The sequence below is a fragment of the Schistocerca piceifrons genome, chromosome 1, assembly GCF_021461385.2.
Source record: "Schistocerca piceifrons isolate TAMUIC-IGC-003096 chromosome 1, iqSchPice1.1, whole genome shotgun sequence".
NCBI classification, from domain to species: domain Eukaryota; kingdom Metazoa; phylum Arthropoda; class Insecta; order Orthoptera; family Acrididae; genus Schistocerca; species Schistocerca piceifrons.
The window spans coordinates 165,981,092-166,008,510 of record NC_060138.1 but is presented as its reverse complement, the minus strand read 5'-3'; the positions used below and the strand labels follow the sequence as shown (position 1 = coordinate 166,008,510).

At 38.8% G+C, this 27,419-nt stretch overlaps 1 protein-coding gene across 1 annotated transcript in view; it reads left to right on the top strand.

The window, feature by feature from the left end:
* LOC124788969 (4-hydroxyphenylpyruvate dioxygenase) overlaps window positions 1–27,419 on the top strand; it is a 124,408-nt gene that overhangs the window by 78,268 nt on the left and 18,721 nt on the right. Inside the window, exons 3-7 of the mRNA XM_047256261.1 lie at window positions 3,250–3,312; window positions 17,267–17,371; window positions 23,958–24,083; window positions 24,172–24,261; window positions 24,359–24,462. Coding sequence (XP_047112217.1) covers window positions 3,250–3,312; window positions 17,267–17,371; window positions 23,958–24,083; window positions 24,172–24,261; window positions 24,359–24,462 — 488 coding nt within the window. The remainder of the gene's footprint in view (window positions 1–3,249; window positions 3,313–17,266; window positions 17,372–23,957; window positions 24,084–24,171; window positions 24,262–24,358; window positions 24,463–27,419) is intronic.

Genomic DNA, 27,419 nt, shown 5'->3' with positions numbered 1-27,419 from the left:
TATCAGTTGCCAGTTCTGCTATATGGTGAGTAGCAACTATCCCTTTTGTAATATTGTTACATTCCATCCTGGATTTTCCATTGTTTGAAAACTTCATCAAATTTTGTTATTTAGAGCTGTATTACATTATGTTAATGCCTTGGTTATTGAATAGGTACCATCCACAAATAAACTGATCTGTTATATATTCATCACAGCTTAAATATGTCACCATTTAGTTCAATTTCCTTAATAAACAGTTCCAGCTCTTCTGGTTTCATACTTTTCATATCAGTTTAACTTACTTGTCTACAATGTTGTATATTCACATCAAACCCACCTCAGCATTTCTTGAAACTAATCAACAGAACTTTGTTACCCAGAAAGCAAAGTTGCTAATACAATGCTACTGTTTCTCAAAATCTTCCATGTGCTCTGCTTTGCTGTAATGTATAGGACTAACAATACAGTCAGTTATTCAGTATAGAAGGTCCAGTTCTGTAAATTTGTATTGTTGTTGTTGTTGTGGTCTTCAGTCCTGAGACTGGTTTGATGCAGCTCTCCATGCTACTCTATCCTGTGCAAGCTTTTTCATCTCCCAGTACCTACTGCAACCTACATCCTTCTGAATCTGCTTAGCGTATTCATCTCTTGGTCTCCCTCTACGATTTTTACCCTCCACGCTGCCCTCCAATACTAAATTGGTGATCCCTTGATGCCTCAGAACATGTCCTACCAACCGATCCCTTCTTCTGGTCAAGTTGTGCCACAAACTTCTCTTCTCCCCAATCCTATTCAATACTTCCTCATTAGTTATGTGATCTACCCATCTAATCTTCAGCATTCTTCTGTAGCACCACATTTCGAAAGCTTCTATTCTCTTCTTGTCCAAACTATTTATCGTCCATGTTTCACTTCCATACATGGCTACACTCCATACGAATACTTTCAGAAATGACTTTCTGACACTTAAATCAATACTGGATGTTAACAAATTTCTCTTCTTCAGAAACGCTTTCCTTGCCATTGCCAGCCTACATTTTATATCCTCTCTACTTCGACCATCATCAGTTATTTTGCTCCCCAAGTAGCAAAACTCTTTTACTACTTTAAGTGCCTCATTTCCTAATCTAATTCTCTCAGCATCACCCGACTTAATTAGACTACATTCCATTATCCTTGTTTTGCTTTTGTTGATGTTCATCTTATATCCTCCTTTCAAGACACTGTCCATTCCATTCAACTGCTCTTGCAAGTCCTTCGCTGTCTCTGACAGAATTACAATGTCATCGGCGAACCTCAAAGTTTTTATTTCTTCTCCATGAATTTTAATACCTACTCCGAATTTTTCTTTTGTTTCCTTTACTGCTTGCTCAATATACAGATTGAACAACATCGGGGAGAGGCTACAACCCTGTCTTACTCCCTTCCCAACCACTGCTTCCATTTCATGTCCCTCGACTCTTATAACTGCCATCTGGTTTCTGTACAAATTGTAAATAGCCTTTCGCTCCCTGTATTTTACCCCTGCCACCTTTAGAATTTGAAGGAGAGTATTCCAGTCAACATTGTCAAAAGCTTTCTCTAAGTCTACAAATGCTAGAAACGTAGGTTTGCCTTTCCTTAATCTTTCTTCTAAGATAAGTCGTAAGGTCAGGATTGCCTCACGTGTTCCAGTGTTTCTACGGAATCCAAACTGATCTTCCCCGAGGTTGGCTTCTACTAGTTTTTCCATTCGTCTGTAAAGAATTCGTGTTAGTATTTTGCAGCTGTGACTTATTAAGCTGATAGTTCGGTAATTTTCACATCTGTCAACACCTGCTTTCTTTGGGATTGGAATTATTATATTCTTCTTGAAGTCTGAGGGTATTTCGCCTGTTTCATACATCTTGCTCACCAGATGGTAGAGTTTTGTCAGGACTGGCTCTCCCATGGCCGTCAGTAGTTCCAATGGAATATTGTCTACTCCGGGGGCCTTGTTTCGACTCAGGTCTTTCAGTGCTCTGTCGAACTCTTCACGCAGTATCATATCTCCCATTTCATCTTCATCTACATCCTCTTCCATTTCCATAATATTGTCCTCAAGTACATCGCCCTTGTATAGATCCTCTATATACTCCTTCCACCTTTCTGCTTTCCCTTCTTTGCTTAGAACTGGGTTTCCATCTGAGCTCTTGATGTTCATACAAGTGGTTCTCTTATCTCCAAAGGTCTCTTTAATTTTCCTGTAGGCGGTATCTATCTTACCCCTAGTGAGATAGGCCTCTACACCTTTACATTTGTCCTCTAGCCATCCCTGCTTAGCCATTTTGCACTTCCTGTCGATCTCATTTTTGAGACGCTTGTATTCCTTTTTGCCTGTTTCACTTACTGCATTTTTATATTTTCTCCTTTCATCAATTAAACTCAATATTTCTTTTGTTACCCAAGGATTTCTACTAGCCCTCGTCTTTTTACCTACTTGATCCTCTGCTGCCTTCACTACTTCATCCCTCAAAGCTACCCATTCTTCTTCTACTGTATTTATTTCCCCCATTCCTGTCAATTGCTCCCTTATGCTCTCCCTGAATCTCTGTACAACCTCTGGTTCTTTTAATTTATCCAGGTCCCATCTCCTTAAATTCCCACCTTTTTGCAGTTTCTTCAGTTTTAATCTACAGGTCATAACCAATAGATTGTGGTCAGAGTCCACATCTGCCCCTGGAAATGTCTTACAATTTAAAACCTGGTTCCTAAATCTCTGTCTTACCATTATATAATCTATCTGATACCTTTTAGTATCTCCAGGGTTCTTCCATGTATACAACCTTCTTTCATGATTCTTAAACCAAGTGTTAGTTATGATTAGGTTGTGCTCTGTGCAAAATTCGACCAGGCGGCTTCCTCTTTCATTTCTGTCCCCCAATCCATATTCACCTACTATGTTTCCTTCTCTCCCTTTTCCTACACTCGAATTCCAGTCACCCATGACTATTAAATTTTCGTCTCCCTTCACAATCTGAATAATTTCTTTTATTTCATCATACATTTCTTCAATTTCTTCGTCATCTGCAGAGCTAGTTGGCATATAAACTTGTACTACTGTAGTAGGCGTGGGCTTCGTATCTATCTTGGCCACAATAATGCGTTCACTATGCTGTTTGTAGTAGCTTACCCGCATTCCTATTTTCCTATTCATTATTAAACCTACTCCTGCATTACCCCTATTTGTATTACACTATCAATATTAATTTCTGACAGCATATTTACAGAACATCTATTCTTTTGCAGCCAGATGGGGGACGATTTGTTCACTTTGATCACATCACTTTCTGGGTTGGAAATGCAAAACAGGTAAGTGTTTTCCACAGCTGTTTATGTCTGTACTCTGAATACTAATTTTTTAAATAATGTTATGTACCTGTTCTCTTGAGATACTGAAGCTGTTTAAAAAGCTACAATTAAGAATGCAGTTACACCAACATTTTTTTAAAAGTATGACTGCTCAGTTTCAAAGGTCCTGTCCAACTCTGCCTCAGTTATTTGATCCTCTCCATGACATTCGTTCATTGATAATCATTTGTTATGTTACAGCAATAAAATCTTTCTCACTCATTAAATACAATTTTAACAAGCCAAAAATTTATCATGTGTTCTTAAGACCATACTCAAGGGGATCTTTTTCACTGACAAACTCTGATCCTTTTGAAGTACCAGTATGTTTATTTCTTACCTTCCTTTGGATGTTCTTAAAAGTTAAAAGTACTTCTATTCATTTTATGTTTGTCTTTTGCTGCCTGGCAGCTTGCTATATTTGTCACAGCATACCCCAAATGAATCTTATAAGGCTTAGTTGTTTATATTAATTACAGCTCTTTCTCTGTTATTTTATTGTCTTTAAGTTACTATGGTATAAATACAACAGTAAATAACTCCCACTGTTTGGCATACTAACACTCATACATAAATAGAGTTAATACACCTGAACTGCAGTGTTCCAGCTTTCTGTCTTTGGGGTTAAAACACATTGTTATTCCAGTAGATATTGAAAAGTGCAGTAAGCATCTGTTTTATAATTACATACTTAATTTGTTGGAAGCGTTCTCTTAAAACGTCATGATGTTGAAGTCACGAAGCTTCCTTGCTGCTAAATATCATTCCATTTATTTTATTTTGGTAACATTCCATCCATATTTAAAAAGTGACTCATAAAAGGAAATGGAGGTGTCATCTGTACCCATAAATTTGTAAGTAAAATCTGGTGTATCTGTCTTATAATTAATCCAGTACATTATTGTTGTTGTTGTGGTCTTCAGTCCTGAGACTGGTTTGATGCAGCTCTCCATGCTAATCTATCCTGTGCAAGCTCCTTCATCTCCCAGTACCTACTGCAACCTACATCCTTCTGAATCTGCTTAGTGTATTCATCTCTTGGTCTCCCTCTACGATTTTTACCCTCCATGCTACTCTCGAATGCTAAATTTGTGATCCCTTGATGCCTCAGGACATGTCCTACCAACCGATCCCTTCTTCTAGTCAAGTTGTGCCACAAACTTCTCTTCTCCCCAATCCTATTCAATACCTCCTCATTAGTTACATGATCTACCCACCTTTATTATGAAATATACAATATGCTAAGATTTTGCTTTTGTCAACACATTAATATAAAAATGTCAACAATTTGTTTTGTTAGTTTTGTTTGCCGTCCACTGATGCTCCTCCAAATTGTAGATAGGTGTATAATGGACTACAGATGACTGAAATACCCTTCAAAATATGAGAGAGCATGTCCAAAACTTTCTTTGTGAAAGGCTAGTAAAATTGGTTCCCTTAAAATTGTAGCTATAGATGAGAATGCTGTTGTAACTTTATTTGAATGTGTTAGAAAATCTAGCCTTAGTAGGCATAATACTAATTGTATGCAAGTACTCTAGCCCTCAATTTTATAAAAAAAGATGTGTAATGCAATGCTAGCTATGCAATGATCACTGACAGCTCTTCTATCTTTATCTATTAAGATATATGCTTTTTATGGAATAATTGATTGGTACTTGGTGGAACATTGACGTATTAAAAACTTAAACACACAGTACCGAAGTTCCACAATAATATTTATTTAATAGTTCATTATGAACTTGCTTTTGGCTCTTCAGGCCATACTCAGATTACTTAAGATGAAACAGGTAATCCAAACAACATCAGTGAGAATTTGTAGCTGTACAAAGATTGTTTTTCAAAGCTAAATGACATTTTATGACTATACGAGGTCTGTTCAAAAAATTGCAGAACTTTGTCCACAAAATTTTTCTATGCTTCCTTTTTATTTATTGTGCATGGCCTCCTTTGAAATACTCTCCTCCACAATTGCTACACCACTCCCAATGCCATTTACACTTCCGGAAGCAATCTTGGTATGCCTCTTGCAGACTGCGCGAAGCATCGTCTGTAAATTTTCTTTTATCTCGTCGATCATTGCAAATCTTTATCCTCTCAATGGGGTTTTCATCTCCGGAAACAAAAAAAAGTTTGCAGGGTCCAGATCTGGAGAGTATGGAGGAAGAGGGGCACAGTGATTTCATTTTTTGTGCAATAGTCATGCACCAACAGGGATGAATGTGGGGGTGCATTATTATACTGCAGGAGCCATGAATTGTCTTGCCACATTTCAGGCCATTTCTTTCTCACATTTTCTCACAGGCATCACAACATGTCCCAATAGTATCATCAATTAACATCAATTAACAGTTTGTGTCTGTAGCATGAATTCATGATGAGCATTTGACCTGACCTGGTCTTGGAGAAACTTCCCTGACCCATTGTGAAGATTGAACCTTGGTCTCACCATCATAGTTGTAGACCCATGCCTCATCACCAGTTATGAATCTCTAATGGAACATCTCATTCTCATTTGTGCAATTCAAAAACTCTTTGCAGATTGCAAGGCAAGGGTCTTTCTGGTCTTGATTCATAAGCCCCAGGACGAACTTGACAGCAACATGATGCGTTCCAAGATGCTGTGTCAGGATTTCATGACATGAACAAGTGAAATGTTACATTCTTCTGCAATCTCTTGGATAGTCAGTCTTTGATTGGCATGCACAATTTCATTGATGTTCCTGACATGAGCATCGTCAGGAGACAGTGAAGGGTGTCCTGGATGAAGATCATCTTTAACTTCCATCCAGTCATTTTTAAACCATGTGAACCATTTGTAACACTGAGTATGGATAAGCACTTATTACTGTAGCCTCTCTGCATCATTTGGTGTGTGTGTGTAAAGGTTTTCTCGAGTTTCAAGCAAAATTTAACGCAGACACATTGCTCCTCTATCACTGCCATTTCAAACTGTGCGACACAATGTTCTACTCAATACAGCACTGAACAATAATTAACATATATACGACAACAAAATTTCTTGTAGTTACACATTAAACATAAGTGTGTGCACGGATGCCAGGAGTGTGTTGCTAACACAGTATTGGTGCAAAATTATGAATGTTCTGGAATTTTCTGAACAGACCACATATATTGATACTAAAACCTGAGCATAAACAGATTCACAAAGAAGCTCTAAACAAATGCATCTTCAGTTACTTTGTACTCAAAGATTAAAAATTTAGGAATGTATAAGCCAAGAAATGTTATACAAGTGAATAATGGTGCAGACTACTATATTGTACGGACAAACTGGTGAATGTGATAAAGAGGCCAAAAATGGGAGGGCGTCAGAGGGGAGAAAGAAGTCTATGGAATGTGGGTGTGGAACAGCGATAACAAGCACATTATCTAATGGCGAGGACAATATTAACTAGCTGCTGCTACTTTAGTGAGGTGAGTAATGAAACTGTGTTTGCCTTTAGTTCCTCTGTAGATAACATCAGTGCATGTTTAGCAAAGGTGGAATCTTCGCTTAGTTTGCTGGCAAGTGCATCTGAAGTCCTGCCTTCATATAGCATGGGGCCCTATTTGTATTGTTGTGGTTTAGTGCTTTCTGAGCACTCCCTTCTGAGGGAGGAAAGGGCAGGGGAAGCTGAAAATGGAAAGGGGAGAGAATAAGGTGAAAAGTTTGTTGGTGGAACAGAAGGCATGTGCAGTGTTGGAATGGAGCATGGAAGGGGATAGGTAGATGGAGGACAGGGAATAGTGAAGGTTGAGACCAGGCGGGTTACGGGAATGAAGGGATGGAGAGTTCCCAGCTGTATAATTCAGAAAAGCTTATGTTGATAGGAAGGATCTAGATGGTGCAGGCTATGAAGCTGTTACTGAAGTGGGTACATTGTGTTGGGCAGCACTTTCAGTGACTGGGCAGGCCAAATGTCTCTTGGGCATAGTTTGGCGGTGAACATTCATGCGGACAGACAGCTTGTTAGTTGTTATACCCACCTGGAAAACAGGACAATGGTTGCAGCTTAGTTTGCAGATGACATGGCTGCTTTGTGCCTTTGATGGGATGGGAGATGCCTGTGACAGGACAAGATTAGGTGGTGGTGGGAGGATGTATGGGATAGGTCTTGCAGCTAGGTCTTTTGCAGAGATATGAGCCACGAGGCAAGGAGTTGGGAGCAAGAATGAAGTAGGAATGGACAAGAATGTTATGTAGGTTTTGTGTTCAGCAGAATACCACTTTGGAAGGGGTGGGAATAATAGTAGGTAGAATAAGTCCATTTCAGAGCTTGGTGAGAGTTAGTCAGAGCCCTGGCAGAAAGTGTGTTTCAGTTCCTCCAGTACTGGGTGGTACTGAGTTGTGAAAGGAGTGCTCCTTTGTAGCTGGATAATAAATGTGTGGGAGGTGATAGGAGACTGGAGAGACAAGGCATGAGCTGTCCGTTTCTGAATGAGATCAGGAAGGTGGTTTCGATCTGTGAAGGCCACAGTGAGGCCCTTGGCATATTTGGAGAGGGCTACTCATCACTACTGATGCAACGATGATGGGTGGCTAGGCTGTGTGGAAGTGGCTCCTGTTGAAGTGAGAGATTGCTGATGGTTGGCAGGCTTGATGTGGATGGAGGTGTAATGTAGCTATCCTTGAGGTGCAGGTCAACATTGTGGAAAGTGGCTTGTTGAGTGGAGCAGGACCAAGTAAAGTAAGTCAGGGAGAAGGTGTTGAGGTTCTGAAGGAATGTGGATAGGATGCCCTCACCCTCAGTACAGATCACAAAGATGTCATCAATGAATCTGAACCAGGTGAAGGGTTTGGGATTCTGGATGGTTAGGAAGGATTCATCTAGATGGCCCATGAACAGGTTGACATAGGATGGTGCCATGCGAGTCCCATTGCTGTAACATGGATTTGTTTGTAAGTGATGCTGTCAAAGGAGAATTAATTATGGATGATGATTAGTTGGTCTTGGTGACAAGGATGGAGGTGTTTGTCTGAAATCAGTTAGGCATTGGGAAAGGCAAAGCCATGGGCTTTCAGGATAGGGGAGGAGAAGGTGGCACTGACAGTGACAAGCATGGTGCCTGGTGGTAAGGGAACAGGAACTGTTGAGAGTCAGTACAGGAAATGGTTGGTGTCCCTTACGTAGGAGGGCAAGTGAAGCATAATAGCCTGAAGGCTAGAGAAGAGATTCTCTGTGGGGGCACAGTAACTGGTCACAATGGGACACCTGTGTGGTTGGGTTCATTGACTTTAGGAAGCACGTAGAAGGTAGGAGTGCAAGCACTGGTGGGGTAAGGATGGAAGTTCTAGAATGGGCCTAAGGATTTGATGAGGGACTGAAGATCTTCTGGACTTCTGGAATGGAATCATAAGGAAATAATGGAGGAATACACTGTATTTAAATTACTGGACAGAAAAAGAACAATTAAATGGAGTTCTCTAAGTGTTCATATATAGGTCTGAGTATGTTATTAGTATTAGTTAATGAACTTGCATTAGTATGCTCTGAAGTTGGATTAAAACTGAACATTGATAAAACCAAGATTATGATCAATGAATGGACACCTGAGGGAAGTATATCAGTTGGAAGTACACAACTCCAAAGAGTCACAGAATATATCTATCTGGGTCAACTGATAAACATGAAAGGAAATTTAAAACCAGAAATATTCTGATGAAATAAACTGGGCTGGCAAGCTTATGGGAGGTACTCTCCAATTTTGAAATCTAATTTTTGGTTGAGCTGAAGAAATCTATTTTTGACCAATGTATATTGCCAGTAATAACATATGGCTGCAAAACATGGACATTAATGAGTTCATTGTTAGGAAGCTAACAGCAACCCAAAGAGGAATGGAAAGATCAATGTTGGGTTAGATCAAAAAAGACAGGAAGAGAGCAGTTGAAATAAGGTCACAAACATAATGGAAAGAGTGAATACTTTGAAATGGCAGTGGGCTGGTCATGTTGCTTGAACAAAAGATGGTAGATGGTCTAAACAAGTCCTAGACTGGAGCCCAATTTACCAAAAGAGACCTAGAGGAAGACCACCAGACAGATGGGACAGAGATATAAGGAAGACAGTGGGATTCAATTGGCAACAGCAAGCTCAGGATCGGAAAAAATGAAAGATCTTACTGGAATGCTTTGTTACACACTGACTCAAAGAGGTCACATCATTAAGTGATACAACTGGTTGATGATGATGATGATGATGGTATCCTTGTTCATAGTGTTGTAATTATAAATTTCTCTCTTCATATAGATTTTTTGCAGTTATCTTTATACAAGTGATAAAGTTTAAGACATGTCAGCTGAAGCTGTTGTTGATGCTAATGCAGAAATCGATTTTCTGAAAATAAATCAGATCCTTAGAACATGATGAATTAAAGTAGTCACAGGCCTTAAGGCTCAGTGAATATTATGTTGAGCAGGTCTCTGAATGCTGTGTTACAACAGTGGGTTTTGAAAAACACAAGTCAATAGTGCTCACAGTTTTCTGATCACCATGTGGCATCCATACAACAATGAAATATGCAGGGTATCTTGAGTATTTTAGACTAGGCTAATGCAATAATATTTGTGGCAATTTGGAGCAGTTCTCTTTCTCACTCAGTTATTCATGATGATCAATGAGGAAAGAAACGTTTTACATTGTATCTCTCTCACTTCACCATTAGACAAATCGAATGCCAACACAATGAAATAGGTACACTTTGCTTTAACACACAGCAGCAATTATTGCGTAATGTCATCTGAAGATAAAACAATATGAACAATGAATGCTTAAAAGTTAATTTCCTTAAATATTTATTCAATATAAGTTTCTCTGTGATATCAAAAATACATCAGTTGCTACACCTGACTGCATATGTAGATGTACAAAAAATGCTACCGTATACTACTGAAAATGTGATCTGTGTGGAATACTTCTCAGAGCACTAACTCTAATGATGCTGATACCCACCAGACAAAAGATGGTAGAGCTAATCTGTGTTCTCATGTCTTAAATACATGAAAAGCAGAATTGCATCCAACAGTGCGATTTTGAGTCATAAGTAGCTACTGTGGCTACAGGGATTAATTAAGCATAGAAGATGTGCATTAGCAGTAAAAACAAGTTTGGAACATTACAACAAGCAAGTACTGTATTTTCATAAAGCAGTTAGAGAATTTGTTAAAGAGATTATGCTGACTTAACAAACTCACATTATTTGTTGGGACTTTAATACTGATTTTCTCTCTTATAGTACAAACTGAGGACACCTGAAATGTCTGTATTGTTTTTTATTTTAAAGCTTCAGAATATGATTAAAAATTACACTGCAATAGTCATAACAACTTCTTTTTAGACTGCGATCCGTTTAGTGATTTAGATGTAAAAGCGACCAAGACACTCAAATGTTGGTAGAAAACATGTCAGTTACTCTCTGATCATAAAAGGAATCTAGTGTGTAACAGAATCGTAAACAATGACTCATGTACGCTGGAAAAACCATAAGTGAAGAATAGTTAAGTAAGATTTACAGAGCAAACAGCATTGATGAAAAATTTAACTTTTCTTAAACACATTGCTTCCACATTTTTAGTGTTGTCTTCTCCTGGAACAAGTGAAACAGTACCAGGAACATGTCTGATTAATGTGTCTTGCATTAGCAAGAAAAACCACAACCTAATTCAATGAACTCTATCATAAATATACTGTTGCCCAAGGCAGCAGACTCCAAAGGCAGTAGTTTTCCCAAAACTTAGTTACTCATAATATACTCCTGACATGGTGATACATGAAAATTCCAGTGCCTACACAAAGTTTGAGATGGAAAGTTCTCTGTGTTCAGCACAGGGTATCGGGCTGTGATTATCATATGTCATGGCCATTCTGTACTCAGTTGTCATGACAACACCCAGTACAAAAACTGAGACATACTAGTCATGTTATACTGAAAAATTCTGTTTACCATCACAACAGCAGCACTCTTTTTCCAGTAAAGCAGGTATCTCTAATTCAATTGCTCATGAGTATACAACTCAATAAACTCAGCCTAAATTGTGTATGCAACTGTTTTGAAACTGGAAGTGTTTGTGGCCATAAATAAATTTCTAATTGAATACACAAGAATCATTTAGGAAGTAGCACAAAACTGATCAGAAAAGTTTCACAGTGCCTGGTCATCTGCAAAATGTGTGTGTAGCTAGAGTCCAGGTGTACAGGAAATGAAAGAATAAGACTTATGAAACTTAGAAAATACATTGCCCTGCAAATCTTAAGGCTGATACAGGTAAAGTAATTATTTGGTGGAAATGAAAGTTGAGGACCATGTTCTCAGATTTCTGCCAATTGTGCAGAGAAAGATGGATGTCACATGGTGTGAGATCAGCTGGCTCCAGAACACCAGGCTGTTGAGGGAACCAGAAAAGACAGTGTGGGTGAATCAGTGAGCATTTAGATTGCTCTGTGGTTACATTCTCCATTACAGCATGACCTGAAGACAATATTTGGATGACTTCACATGGTTTAGAATAATCAGGAAACTGGAGGGAAGACAATGTGTGATGAGTGTAGCTCAGGAGTTTAGTACTGCTCACAACATTATTTCATGTGCATTGGAAGTGTCCCAAACCACAGACTCTGCTGCCTAAAGGAGATAAGCAGGTCGATAATGGTCACCTACAGCAGCAGATGAGTGCTACATTGTGCAACAGACAAGAATGGACCCTTATCCAACAGCAGGTGCATTTGTAACCACATTTAACATGATTGCAAGGCATGCAATGTCATGTGTCACAGTGGCACAACTGCACTATTTGCTGGATGATGAATACATTGTGTTCCCGCAGCTTTATTGTTTTTAAGAGTCTTGATACTAACTTTAACTTCTTCCAGTGTGGGTTCTGCTACTGATCCCTGGTGCTCTTCATCTCTGTTTACCTCCTGCTCCACCTCTTCTGCCATATCGGCATCAACCCCACCTTCGTTTTCCAATTCTGCATTCAATAGTTCACTAAAATACACCACCCATCTGTCTAAAATCTGATCTTTTCCTCCAATCAGATTTCACTCCTTATCTTTACAGAAAAATGCTCTGGGTTGGAATTCTTTCTTTATGTCCTTAACCCTCATATAGAATTTCCTTGTTTCTTGAGCAGTATTTCTCTCTTCTAACTCATCAATCCACCATTTTTTTCAAATTCTCTCTTTTTCCTCCTACATTCCTTATCTAATTCCCTTCTCTTCTCATGGTATTCTTCTATAGTACCTCAAGTTCTCCTTTTCTGATGTCTGATGACTAGAAATATCGGAGCTTTAATCATTAATTACTTCATAATTACAATAGCAAATTTATTCCTACCATGTGCCTATAGTTTGTTCTGTGTACGAACTGTGATGGTACTTTAACTTTTAATCCAATATGCTTCCTTCATTCTACATACTGGTGAGGCCCAATGTAAACAGTGTCAAAACAATAGCTTAAATTAGTGCAAATAACTAATTTGATGCAAAAAAAATTTTTGGTGTATTCAAATCCAGGTAATCAGAAAAGACAAATTCAAAGCATCTTCAGGAGAGTGGAGATGAGACTGGAAGAGGATATGGGATCCCAAAAAGGGTTGTGGTATTATACATTTCTGTTTGTATCATTGCATATTTCTTTCAGTTATCTTTTGCATTACACTGTAGCAGGTCTTTCTATGTATGGTCAAAGTTTAATTGAGCTACATTACTTTGGCAGTGACTCATCATATATGAGTTACTTTTGTCCTTTAGTTTTGCTCACCATTGTACCTTTATTGTGAAGTAAATACAAAATAGTAGCCAAAATAAAGGCAGTCTGTTCAAAAGTGCACATCTTTGAAAGTAAAATCTGCTAGCTGGTAACATTCAGTACCCTGTAGCTCCAGCCCATGCACTATAACATGCTTGGATCCTCCTTGACATATGTCACAAAGTTATTGAGACACTGCTGCCCAAGATTGTTTCACTGCTTGACAGCAGTCCTACTGAAATTATCCAGTGCATGAGGGGAATTCCTGTGAAGATGTAATCAAATTTCAATGGGGCCAAAGCTTGCTCAATCAGGCTCATGTCAGCAGACACACAGTCCATTCCATTCAGATGATTATGGCCCCTTGAAGGAATATATGTATAGGGTGGGTGCAGTGTGCTCATGCATTACTGCATTGAAACACCAACCCTTTGATAAAAATTAACTGAATGACTGCACAATAGACTGGAGGTTCCTGTCCTGATATTGGACAGCCTTCAGTTTGCCTTCAATAATGGTTACAGGTGTCCAACAGAATATCTTCCCAAAATATTACTGATTCACCTCCATGTTCAACCATCAATTTGCATGCCTAGGACATGCATTGATATCTGGCTGCCTCCATCTTCTTCTACAGTGATTACAAAAAATCAGACAAATCCTGCACTCATCTGTGAAGAGAACCCAGTACTGTTGAACTAGGTACCATTCAAGGTGTTCCCTACTCCACCTTTTTCACATGGCATGGTGTCAGCAGAGTTTTTATTATTGCTCATACTGGATGCCTGACGTGGTTAAATTAATTGTGTGGCATCCATTGCATACTGTCTTCGTTGACACAGCACTGTCAGTGGCCTCCAGAAAGCTCCACCTGGGCTGCTGTGAGGTATCACTTCAAGGTCACTTAACAAGAGCTGTAAAGTTGGTCGTATGACTGGAAAACAAATGTGGAATGTGAGGTGCTGCAACATATGAACCAATTACAGTACAGCAACAAAAGCCTTGTCTGGCTTTGATGCTACCCTGTTGCCAGCTCCTGTGTAGACACTGTGTATTATTGTGGGACTGTCTGCTTCTGTATAGTTGTATGATGTTGTGTTACCACCTTGACTACAGTTCTGTTTATTAAAGAGTGACACCAAAATGATGTCGTTCACCAAGTGACAACACATTGCATCATGGGGTGCCAATAATTAATCAGGCTTTGGAATAGCTACAAAGGTCACATGAGTTTTATGAGCAAGTAAAATAATTTGTTTCTGTTCAGGGGCACATGTTGATTCTTGCTGATAAAGGTCCGCAGTTCGTGGTCGTGCGGTAGCGTTCTCGCTTCCCGTGCCTGGGTTCCCGGGTTCGATTCCCGGCGGTGTCAGGGATTTTCTCTGCCTCGTGATGACTGGGTGTTGTGTGCTGTCCTTCGGTTAGTTAAGTTTAAGTAGTTCTAAGTTCTAGGGGATTGATGACCATAGATGGCTCAGAGCCATTTGAACCTTTTTTTTGCTGATAAAGTTTTAGAGCATACCTCAAAAACTCTAGGACTCAGCCAAAGAACTATTATAAAGGAAAAAAAAGGCTGCCTTGTCCAGTTACAGGTCTTGATTTGTTCCAAACCGATGCCGTTCATTGGTGCATTTATGAATATTATGGCAGGAATGTGACTGTGAACTTTTCTCAGGGGGGAAAATGTCACTTAGAATGGTGTTAAAAGGTAAGTGCTTTAACTTTAGAAAGTTGGATGGATGAAAACTGTTACTTGAAAAAGCTCATGTTGTTGTAGCTCATGGTATTTTCTTGCATAAAATTGTAGGACAGATTGGTTCAAATGGCTCTGAGCACTATGGGACTTAACATCTGAGATCATCAGTCCCCTACAACTTAGAACTACTTAAACCTAACTAACCTAAGGACATCACACACATCCATGCCCGAGGCAGGATTCGGACCTGCAACCGTAGCAGTCGCGCGGCTCCAGACTGAAGCGCCTCCGGCCGGCAAAATTGTAGGAAAGGATATCCATTCAGTTGTATGGTTCGACGAAGCCTGGCTCAATGCTGAAGAAGCACGTGATCGACGCTGGACCGATGGCACTCAGAAAAGCAGCGATCATCAAATAACAGGAAGAAGATCCTGATTAATCGTGGCCCATGCGGGTGCTTCAAACAGTTTTGTGTGTGAAGGACTTTTAGTTTTTTGGTCGAGAAAAAATATGACTATCATGAGGATGTGGTCCACCCGTGATTTTCTGCAGTGGTTTAAAAATTTGTTGCTCTGGTTTAGTGTTCCATAGTGTTTGTAATTGATAATTACCTTACCATTAGGTGGTATTAGATAAAACTCCAACAACTAGTGACTGCAAAGAAATTATGGTGCAGTGGGTACAGGTGAGAGATATTGCTATGGGCATGAGCATGACAAAGCTTCTGATATTCACTTGTAAAACAAACTAAGCCTGTGATGCCTACATATGTTGTAGATGAAATTGCAAGGAGATAGGATTATATAGTAATTAGGCTAACACCTTATCACTGCCATTTTAACTCAAATGAATTCGTTTGGAGTGATGTCAAGGTTTACATTAGAAATAATAACAAGTCATTTACAACAGAAGTGGAAAGGCTACTATGTGAAGGGCTCCCTACTGTAAACATCACCTCATGGAGGCAGAAAGTAGGCCATGTTGGCAAGCATATTAGAGAAGCACAGACCACTGATGGAATTATAAATGCATATTTATTATCAGTTAAATGCCACTTTAAATCAGAGTCACAGTTTGTCATACACATTGGGTATATTGAAATTTTAAATGAGAATTTACAGTTAATGATTTCTCTTGAAGAAGAAGAAGAAGAACAAGAAGAAGAAGAAGATGATGATGATAGTTTTGGTGCCGATTCTGATGATGGTGAAAGAGAACTGGCTGGAATTGTGCCACTGACATTGTAAATTGGTGGGTGCAAATGTATACAGATTTTATTCTTCCTTTCTGCAACCGAGTAAGCTATTCATCTTTTTCTTTATTTCATTCTACAATTGTGGATAGCATTTTTTTGGTATGCTTATGTTCACAATATTATATGACATTTTACACACAGCTATTACTGTAACATTTTGGGTCGGCTTCTCACAGACATTGTCATTAACTTCGGGTGTTGTTTATTTTGCAGTTTCATATCCTATCAAACACTTTTTCTCCATCATTGTCTTCTCCATTGTTTGAAAAATGTACTTTGTTGCACTTATGTATATATTATTATGCAAAGGCTTATATACATGTTGATTGCAGCTTACATTTCCAAAACATATTTCAGAGCTGTGGGTGTGTGATTCCAGCTATTTGAACCTCGCAATTGCAGTACAGCCAACTACACATGTGTTGTCAAGTGACACATTTCAGCAGTCTGCATATAGTGTGCTGTTGTGTTGCATTCTCCTTGAGATACCTACAAGTTGCAGTTTGTAGGTAGTGGTCATTTGCTGGTGTTATCAACAATGGGCAACCACAGTGAGGCACATCTTCAATGTTTTGTGTTTCATGACAGTGGTTGAATGTTCTAATAATGTCACTGTGGTACAAGCCAATCCAACAGGCACCTTCCCATATTGACAACTCTCTTTACAATAAAGTGACAATGTGCACACCATCTAAGCTTGAAATGACCCTTTGAGTCAAAGGTACAGATTGAACAATCTACAAAAGCTGCATTGTCTAATTCATGATCAGAGACAAAGTGAACTGAACAGATATTCAGAGATAGAGATTTATCGTGGTCAAAAGAGTATTGATAAAGATGTTCGTGATTTAAAAAAAACACACCAACTATCAAGTCATTAGCATGGTGGAAACTTTCTTTGAACCATTTATTTCATACCACAGAAATAACAATAGTTAGTATTAATATTTGCAAACAACAGACAGGTTACCAGAATTGATCTGAGTTTCCAGTTTATTTCCAAACCATTCCTTGTTATTGAAGGTTCTTCCTCATATAAGGAGATGAGAAAGATAATGTAAATATGAAAGAATATAATAGTACAGTAATCAGTGTGAGGTTAACACGGTTTTGGTTACTGTCGCATATGTTAACTGTCCCATCCATGTTTTACAATTTAGTTTTTCTATATTGCAAAGAATCTGTTTTTCATTGACACAACATATTTTCAGGCTGCCAGTTACTACTGTACCCAGCTAGGGTTTGAGCCAGTTGCATACAAAGGGCTTGAAACAGGATCTAGAAAAGTTGCAGCCCATGTTGTAAAACAAAATAAGGTAAGTTGTGTAACATATTTTTTCTACTATAAATAGGATTAAGTTATGATTGGCACACAAGACTCTTATAACCTATGAGTGTGTTTGCAGCTATATGATCCATTACTTGAGCCTACAGTTTTTGATGTTTCTTTGTATATTGTCAATATAATGTAAATGGATGAATAAAAAATCTACTCACCAAGCAGCAGCAGGAGAATATGCACACAGAAAGGTCTAACTTTTACAAGTATACAGAGCCAGTGGCTCCTTCTTCTGGCAGAGTAGTTGAAGGGGAAGAGAGAGGGTAAAGGAAAAGGACTGGAAAGTTTTAAGGAAAGGGATATAGTTGAGAAAAGTCACCAAGAGGCCTAGGTCAAGGAAGACTTACCAGACAGGATGAGAGGGAAAGACTGATTGTTGGGGACTGCACCAGACGGGATTTGAAAATCTGAGAGCTTAAAGATGGAAGACAGAGAAGTATGCAAGACAGAGAATACTAGCAAAACATCATGCAAGAGTTGATAAGAGTGAAAGAGTAAAAAGCTAAGTTTATTGTATGTATCAGAGGTTGCAGGGGGGGCAGAGAAAAATAGACAGGTCAGAAAATGGAAGATGTAGAAAATTAAAACAGATTGAAGAAAGGAGTAATTACTGTGAAGAAACTGACGTAAATTAAGGTCAAATGGGTAGCAAGAACCAAGGACATGTTGTAGCACTAGTTTCCACATGCTGAATTCTGAGAAACTTGTGTCTGGGGAAAGAATCCATATGGTGTGTGTGGTAATACAGGTAAAGAGGTCATGACTGTCATGTTGTAAAGCATGCTCTGCAACAGCTTATTGTGTGTTGTCAGTATACATCCTCTGCCTATGCCCATTCATCCTGACTGATAACTGGGTGCTAGTCATGCCAATGCAAAAGGCTGGTATACAAGAAGTGTCATTTCAAAGGTGGCTCTCCCTTTGATAGTATATTTTTTCCACTTGCAGGGCTGGAATAAGTGGTGGTAGGAGGGTGCATAGGGCAAGTTTTGAAGTGGGAATGGTCACAGGGGTAGGAGACATCAGGTAGGAAGATGGGTGCAGAAGGAGCATAGGGTCTGACAAGGATATTGTGGAGATTGGGAGGGCAATGAAAAGCTATTCTAGGTGTGGTGCGCAAAATCTCAGACAGAATGGATTTGATTTCAGGGCATGATTTTAGAAAGTCATGGCCTTGTCCAAGAAGCTGATTAATACATTCAAGACCAGGATAATAATGGGTGACAAATGGTGTGCTCCAAGGTTGTTTTTGTTTGGTATCAACAGTACCAGGATTGAATGTGATGGCCTGAGAAATCTGCTTTTGAACGAGGCTGTTGGGATAATTATTTCCAGTGAAGTCTGAGGTGGGAGTGGTGGTGTATTACTGGAAAGAGTCTTTATCCAAACAAATACCTTTGCCTTGAATGCTGAGACTGTGGAAGGGAACATTTGAGATAGAAAGGGTGGCAACTATCAGAATTTAAGCACTATAGTTTGTTAGTTGGTGTAATGTGGACAGTAGTGTGTAGCTGACCTTGGTGAGGATGAGATCAACATCGAGGAAAGTGGCATGGGCTTTGGAATAGGACCATGTGAAATTTAGCTAGGAAAAGGTATTAAGAGATTCCAGGAATTTTAACAGGTCAGTCTTACCATGAGTCCATAAGGCCACGATGTCATCAATGTATGTAAACCAAACCATGGGTTGAAGACTTATGGATCCCAGTAAAGCCCCCTCCAAGCAACCTATGGAAAGGTTGGCTTAGGAAGGAGCCATCCTGGTTCCTATGGGCATACCCCTGCCATCAAGATCCGATTGCTGTAATTCAAACTGACCTCAGTCCCTCCTAAAAACCTCAGGCCCCTCAAAAGGACTTACACTTCAGTCCGTAGAAATTCTTAACCCACCTAAACCACACACCCCACCTTTCTTCTTACTAATCTTAACCAACTTTATACTTACCAACAAGTACTTCACCTTTGAGGGGTAGACATACAAACAGGTAAGTGCTGTGACCTGAGAAGCAGGTTGACTTCTTCCTATGCCAACTTTTTCATAGGTTGCTTGGAGGGGACTTACCTGGGATCCATAAGTTTTCAGCCCCCGGTTTGATTTAGATACACTGGTGACATCTTTACCGTACGGACTCATGGTGAGGCTGACCTGATAAAATTCCTGGAATCTCTAAATACCTCTTCCAAATTAAATTTCACATTGTCATATTCTGAATCCCATGCCACTTTCCTTGATGTTGATCTCATCCTCACTAAGGCCAGCTACACACTCCTGTCCACATTAAACCTACTGAAAAACAACAGTACTTACATTTTGACAGTTGTCATCCTTCCCATGTCAAATGGTTCTTCCCATACAGCCTCAACATTCGAGGCAAACGTATTTGTTTGGATTAAGACACTTTCCAACAATACACCACCACTCTCATCTCAGTTTTCACTGGACGAAATTATCCCAACAGCCTAGTTCAAAAGCAGATTTCCCAGGCCATCACATCCATTTCTTGTACTGCTAATCCCTCCAAACAACAGCTTTGGAGCACACTGCTTGTTACCCAGTATTATCCTGGTCTTGAATGTATTAATCAGCTTCTTTGAGAAGGCCATGACTTCTTCCTAAAATCATGCCCCAAAGTGAGATACATTCTGTCAGAGATTTTGCCCACCGCATCTAGATTAGCTTTTCATTGCCCTCCCAATCTCTGCAATATCCTTGTCAGACCCTATGCTCCTTCTGCACCCATCTCCCTACCCTATGGCTCCTATCCCTGTGACCATCCCCGCTACACGACTTGCCCTGTGCTTCCTCCTGCCACCACTTATTCCAGCCCTGCAAGTGGAAAAACATATATTGTCAAAGGGAGAGCCACCTGTGAAATGACACATGTTGTATATCACCTGTTATGTAAATGCTTTTCGGCCTTTTACATTGGCATGACTACCAGCCAGTTATCAGTCAGGATGAATGGACATGGGCAGAGGATGTACATCAGCAACACACAATGTCCTGTTGCAGAGTATGCTTTACAATATGACAGTCATGATCTTAGTGCTTGTTTCACCACTCTTCCTTCCCCTGCAACTTATCTGCCAGAATAAGAAGCCAATGGTGCTGAAAGCTTGTAAAAGTTAAACCTTTTTGTGTGTGTGTTCTCCTGCCATTGCTTGGTGAGTAGATTTTTTATCTATCCATTTACATTATATTATCAATAATTGATTATTTTCATTTGTATATTATCAGTTTCATAAACTCAAACAATTACATGCTACCAAGCACATGATGAAATAGCTTGACACGTATGTGTGATTTGTTGATTTCTAAACACATCTCTCACATAATTTTTCACATCTGATATTGTCAAGATAAGTTTATTTATCTTCTGCTGACTGAAAATTTTCAGAACTTATGTGTTAAATGGCTAGATTAAGGATTAAGTACCATATCTCCCCATTTTGTCAGAATGTGTTTGCTTTCATTTTCTGTGTGTGATTCATAATGTAGGTCAGTGCAGTCGTAGTTGCATCTTCATAAGAATGTGAATCAAAATTCATGCACATAATATAATTCATGCACGTAATGTTGCCATTCTCACTATAAACATAAAATGTAATGTGTAGGAAGATTTATTATGACAATAGTTCTTATACAGAACTTCAGAACCTGTCACTTCTCAGTGAACTTTTTCCATCCATATAGAAGCCTTACATCATAGTCAGTACGACGTGTTGCACATGCGCACACCAAGGCTCAGCCTGACATGACTTTGCCCTGTCCTTCTCAGAACTGCTCGGTACAATGCATCACTTCATTTACCAGTGCAATGCACCATAATTCGTTGTGGCATTTGCTGTAGCATTTTGCAGGCAGAATGACTTTCTTCAGTTCCACAGAATAATGGTGTCAGTGCTATGTGTCTTTCGCTATTTAATCATGGTATAAAGGAAGTTCATAGATTAAATGGTTGTTTGCACAAAAAGAGGCAGGGTTGTGATCCATCATCCCAACATAAAAATGAATGGGAATCACAGAAGGAAAGGATGAGAATTCTCAATATCAGTTATGTAGTTGCAGAATCAATAGGTATCACAGATTTACTTTCGAATGGCATTACAACACCATGCAGAAAGAATTTAAGATTTAGTTGATGATGAAAGAGCAAAAAATTGCAATAACTGACAAAAAAATTCATATGGTAATTATTGTTCTGTATATCAAGCAGCACTTTTTGCTAAATTTACAAGCATGGCGCATGTGATGAAATTGGTGGCACAAATAGTAAAGTTTCTGGAGTCGCGTTCGTTACTAGATCCTCAGTGTAACAATTGAAAGGAAGAGTATACATTATACAGGGTGAGTCAATAACTATTGCCACCTAGAATAACTCCAAAAGTATGATAGTAGCTGAAAAGTTTGTGGGACAAATGTTGCATGGGACAATGGGGGCCATAATATGACGATGGTTTTTTGTTGCTAGGTGGGATCCTATCAGAGATGGGATGCTATAGTTTGGTACTTATTTTCTGATAGCAGCTTTTGAGACGAATCCAATGATGTGTAACAGTAAGGTCTTTGAAGGTCAACAAAGGTCAAAAAGGTGGCATAAGACCCTTTGTAAATGGATGTTCATGCCACCTTTGTGACCTTCATTGACCTTCAAAGTCCTTACTGTTGCACATCATTGGATTTGTCTCAATAGCCGCTATCAGAAAATAAGTACCAAACTATAGCATCTCATTTCAAAAAAATGAAGTTGACCTTCATATCTCTGAAGCAACCCCACCTAGCAATGAAAAACCAACATCATATCATGGCCCCCATTGTCCTATGCAACTTTTGTCCCACAAACTTTTCAGCTCCTATCATACTTTCAGAGTTATTCTTGGTGGCAATAGTTAGTGACTCACCCTGCATATTACAGCAAAGAATTTTGGTTAAATCAAGATGCATGCTTGGAACAACATTTAAAAATAAAATCACTTTCTGGAAGGGGCAACTTCTGACAAATAATTATCTATTTCTCTTGGCTTGCTGGCATTAAAGAAAGAGCAAATTTTGAGGAATTCATTGTGGCATTGAAAGAATTACAGGAATAGTTTTCTGAATGTTTTGAGGACACTGCCAGTCTTCCATCTTTTCTGAGCTGTTTTTGAGACTGATTGCTGTTTCAGGAGAAAGTGCCACTGTACATGTGCAGATGGTACCAACTGAACTGCAATGGTATTCCTATATAGAAGGCAAATTTGTTAAGGATAAAACTATCCCAGGCCTCTAAGTTCTTTTCCTCAGGAAAACTTTCCACATCTCCATAACAGAGTTGCAAACATGATACAATATTTTGATCAACATATATGTATGAAAGGCTTTTTCTGATTATGGACGTGATCAGTTACAGGGCAACCAGAGTGACAAAAATTTGCGAAATGCTCTGTGTCTGCCCATATGCCAATAGTCTGTAACAATTATAAATTTCATTATGTCTTCACTAAAGCAAAAACCATTAAATAATACTGAAGCTAGAACTTTCTGGCAGATTGAAACTGCGTGCCGGACCAAGACTTGAACTAGAGATCTTTGTGAAGAGCAGGGGACCTGAGTTTGAGTCTTGCAAGGAAGTTCTGTATCAGCACACACACTGCAGCAGAGAGAAAATTTGATTCTGGAAACAGCCCCCACGATGTGGCTAAGCAGTGTCTCTGCAATATTTTTTCTTTTGGGAGTCAAGTTTCACAGGAGAACTTCTGTGATGTTTGGAAGGTACGATATTAGCTACTGGCAGAAGTGAAGCTATAAGCAGGGGTCATGAGTCATGCTTAAGTAGCTTCCGTAGAAAACTTGCCTTTGAAAGGCAAAAGTTCTGAGTTTGAGTCTGAGTCTGGCACACAGTTTTAAGCTGTCAGGAAGTTTCATACCAGTGCACACTCTGCTGCAGAGTGAAAATTTCATTCCGAATATTAAAGCTTTTTTTGTTTGTAATCTGCGTTCTTATGAAATATGTAACCAGGCCACATGAAAGACGTTCAGTGTTCCTTGCACATCTGCATTGGCATCTGAATGTGGAAAATTCAATTTACCCCTCTTCCCACTCAGAAAGCAAGGTGTGATAACGGGGAAGTGTGCAGTCAGGTAACATAATTTCGCCCGTGAGTGGGAGCACTGCAATCATGCAGAAGTTTTAGCAATCCCTGCCTCAGATCGATGGGAATTTGTTCTTAATGCAACATTGTTGATTTGTGTGTGGGGGGAAGGGGGGGCGGGAGCACTTGCTTACACTCATGCACACCTTCACTCATGTGTTTGCAATCAGATTACACTGAATTTCATCCCAAAATTTTATATAGTTCATGAAGATGCTGTAACCATTTGATTATCTCTTTTATCTGCATCAGTATCTATGTCCTATAAAGAGATTTACAGTATCATTTGTCTATATTTTAAATGAAGATCTATATAAATAAAAAAATGTAAGAATATGAAGGATAAATGAAACTGAACTACATGAACAAATAAAATTTTATTTCAAATAACAATAACATATTTAGCTTATTAGCATCTTAATCTGTAACAGATCCTGTTCCAATTTGTTTCTGCATATGAGCCCAATAATGAAGAAATGGGCAAGCACTTGGTCAAACATGGAGATGGAGTGAAAGATGTTGCATTTACAGTTGAAGATCTTGACACAATTGTAAAGGTAAGTATACTGCAGAAACATTTAGCGTATAGTGAAATTATTTTTGTTTTAGTTACAAAAGATTTTGTATTTTTATATGACCTTTCAGAGAGCCAAAGAACGTGGTGCAGTTATTGTTAAAGATATTTGGGAAGAAAGTGATGATGATGGAATTGTTCGATTTGCAACAGTACAAACAGTAAGTAATAAAAATTAATATTCACATATGAAGTACAGCCAGTGGTTATTCTACAATGCATATATAAATTTCTTTTGCATTTATAAATATTTTACAGTATGGGGACACAACACACACTTTTGTGGAACGTGGCAATTACAAGGGTGCTTTCCTGCCAGGCTTCAGGAAAGTTACAAATAAAGATGGCCTTAGTAAAATATTGTAAGTATTTCAAACAAATTTCCTTTATACAGGATGGAGGCATTAAAATAAAATAGGAAGCAAATAATTACAGAAAAGTAATTTAATTTCAGATGGCAGGAAATTAAAAAACACAGAGCAAAGGTGAAATATCACAGGACTTTGGATGAGTGGTTCCTTTGTTTAGCCATAGAGATGTGAAACAGATATGCAGATATTGGGCAGGATAGTCACCTAAGATAAAATGCCAAGAGAGAGACAGCGTAACAACAGGATGTGGTGGAGTACCAACAATGAAATCTTAAATCTAGTTACATGCAAGACTGGAAAACTGCAGGGGAGGGGATGGAGAGTTAGCTATTATATCTGGTAGATATTGCAATAAATAGCCAGAAATAAGGGGAAGAGCTATAGGAGGAAAGAAAACAAAGAAACTAGGGAGGAAGCATAGATGAGATTCATTTTTTACATGGTTGTAACCCATAATAACTTTCTGATGTCAAACAGCAACCTGGCCATGACAGTGATCCCAATTTGGTCCACAACTGGTCTCAGTTATCCTAGATAAACAATGGTGTATCTTATTTTCCACATTAAATCTCAAAACATAACAACTGTTTATTTAGTCTGAACATAGCAGAAACTGATAATAAGAGCTAACCTAACAATGAACTGGTGGGATGGAACATAAAGAAGAAGAGAGAAAGAGGAGTAGGGATGGGAGAGAGAAATACTATGAAAAGAGGAATGCAAATGTGGGAAAAAGGGGAACAGCATGGAAAACATCACAAGACAAAAGGGCAATAACAAGGGCAAGTGAAGAAGGCAACTAAAAATAGGGAATACTAGAGACCTAGGTCAGGTGTCTGTGAGAACAGGGTATGTGCTGAAGGGACAGGTTCCACCTCTATAGCCCAGTGTAGCTGATGCCGAGAAGAAGTGGAGGGGAAGTTCCAAATGCAATGTATACTGAAGCTGCTGCTGAAACCATTCGTGTTGTGGGATGCAACATGTTCAACAATCAGGTGATGAAGTTTCTTGTTAGTGACAATTTGGCAGAGGATAGCTAGTTAACTGTCATACAGACACAAGACTGCCCAGTAATCAGACCATGTAAGGCATATTAAGTGGATGATTTTACATAACTCCCTAGTTCAGATTAGATAGGAAAGGTCTTCAATTTGATTTCGGTATGAGTGGTGAAAGGGTATATGAGTCGTCAACAGCGAAATGAACCATCAAGTGAAATATTTGCTCCAGGGATAGCGTAAGGATGGATTACAATATTACATAGGTTGTGTGGACAATGGACTAGTACTTTGTGGGATGTGGGTAGGATTCTGGGTATGCCATATTTCATCTTTAGGTGTAACAAGAGGAAGTCAAAGCTCTGTTCTGGGTGATACTGGGTCATGAAGGAAACACCTATCAGTGCTGCTTCAACAATGCAGAAACTATATTCCTGCACTAACTAGGCAGGATATTATCTGTCTGTGAAGGCTTTGTCAAGGTTAACAGCCCATTTTGATTACTCCTGCTTCCCACTGAAGATGTGGTGTCCATAGGTTCCAAGACTATGTAAGATGGGGACTGATGTGGAACAGGTGACAGCTGTCAAAATGGGGGCACTATAAATGTTAGCATTTTACATGGACAAAGGTCTTTATGGTGTCAACAGAGAGTGAAAATTACTATCCAGGGAGAAAGCTAGTTTAGAAGAAAAGGTGAAGCAGATTTGGTTGTAGATGTCACAGTTTTTGAGAAAAGAGCAGAGGGTCAAAATCATGAAGATATCATCAATGAATTTGAACCAGGCAAGGGATATATTTGACCATACACTCACTGACATAGGGATATGCAGTGCAAGTACCTATGGCACTTCCACATATTTGTTTGTGTAACTGGGTTTCAAAGTAGATATAATTCTTGGTTAGAATGTAAAAGACCTCTGCATAAACAGAGAAGGGAAGAAACAGTTCTGTGAAAATCTAGCTTTTCTCACTAGCAAGAGCAAAGTAAAATACAATTCACAAAACTACTGAGAGGAGAACAAGAAAGGAAAAGTAGAAGACATAGCAAAGTAAATTATTAAAACAGTACAAACTGCTACTGATCAGCAGATCTCAAAGAAAAAGGCAGAAGATGTAGGAAATAAATCAAAACAGTGAAAACTACAATTGACCAGTGGTTCAGGGTAACAGAGAAGAAGATATCTGGGGAATTAAGAGTGATGTGAACCAAACAAACTATACACAAGAACATCAATCAGTTCAACTTTGAATCTGTTTCATTTATCAAAAATGATGTACCAATGACTGCAGAATCTTATGCTTTTGGAAGACCTGCAACCTCAATGGAAATAACTCAAACATCAGCACTAATCACTCTGACAGCAGAAGAAACTTCAACAGGATCTGCAACAACCTCAACAATATCAACACCAAGATTAGATTAGATTAGATTTACTTTCATTCCAATTGATCCGTAGTGAGGAGGTCCTCCAGGATGTAGATCATGTCAGAAAAACAGTAACACATGACAAATATTTACAATAAAACAAAAAAAAGCTTCCTTCCACAGGTCCCAAGGGGAATGATCGTTTAAAAAAATTTTTTTTTTATTTATAAGGTAATAAACATAAAGTAGTACTACTACAATATTTATTTACATTGAACACATTACTGAAATGGGATGGTGCAGAAGTTAGATTGTACTTTACACACACACACACACACACACACACACACACACACACACATGATCCATCAAGTGAAGTTGGACACCCCTTACAAGTTCTGAACTGCATATAGTGTGTTTTTTCAAAGTTTAGTGACAAAGAATTGGTTAGGAACCAATGATTAATGTCCACAAATCAGTTGATTCTACTGAGAAATTCATCAATAGAGTAGGAGTTGGCCACCAATAAATCCTTTAGGCTTCTCTTAAACTGAATTTCATTGGTTGTTAAGCTTTTTATG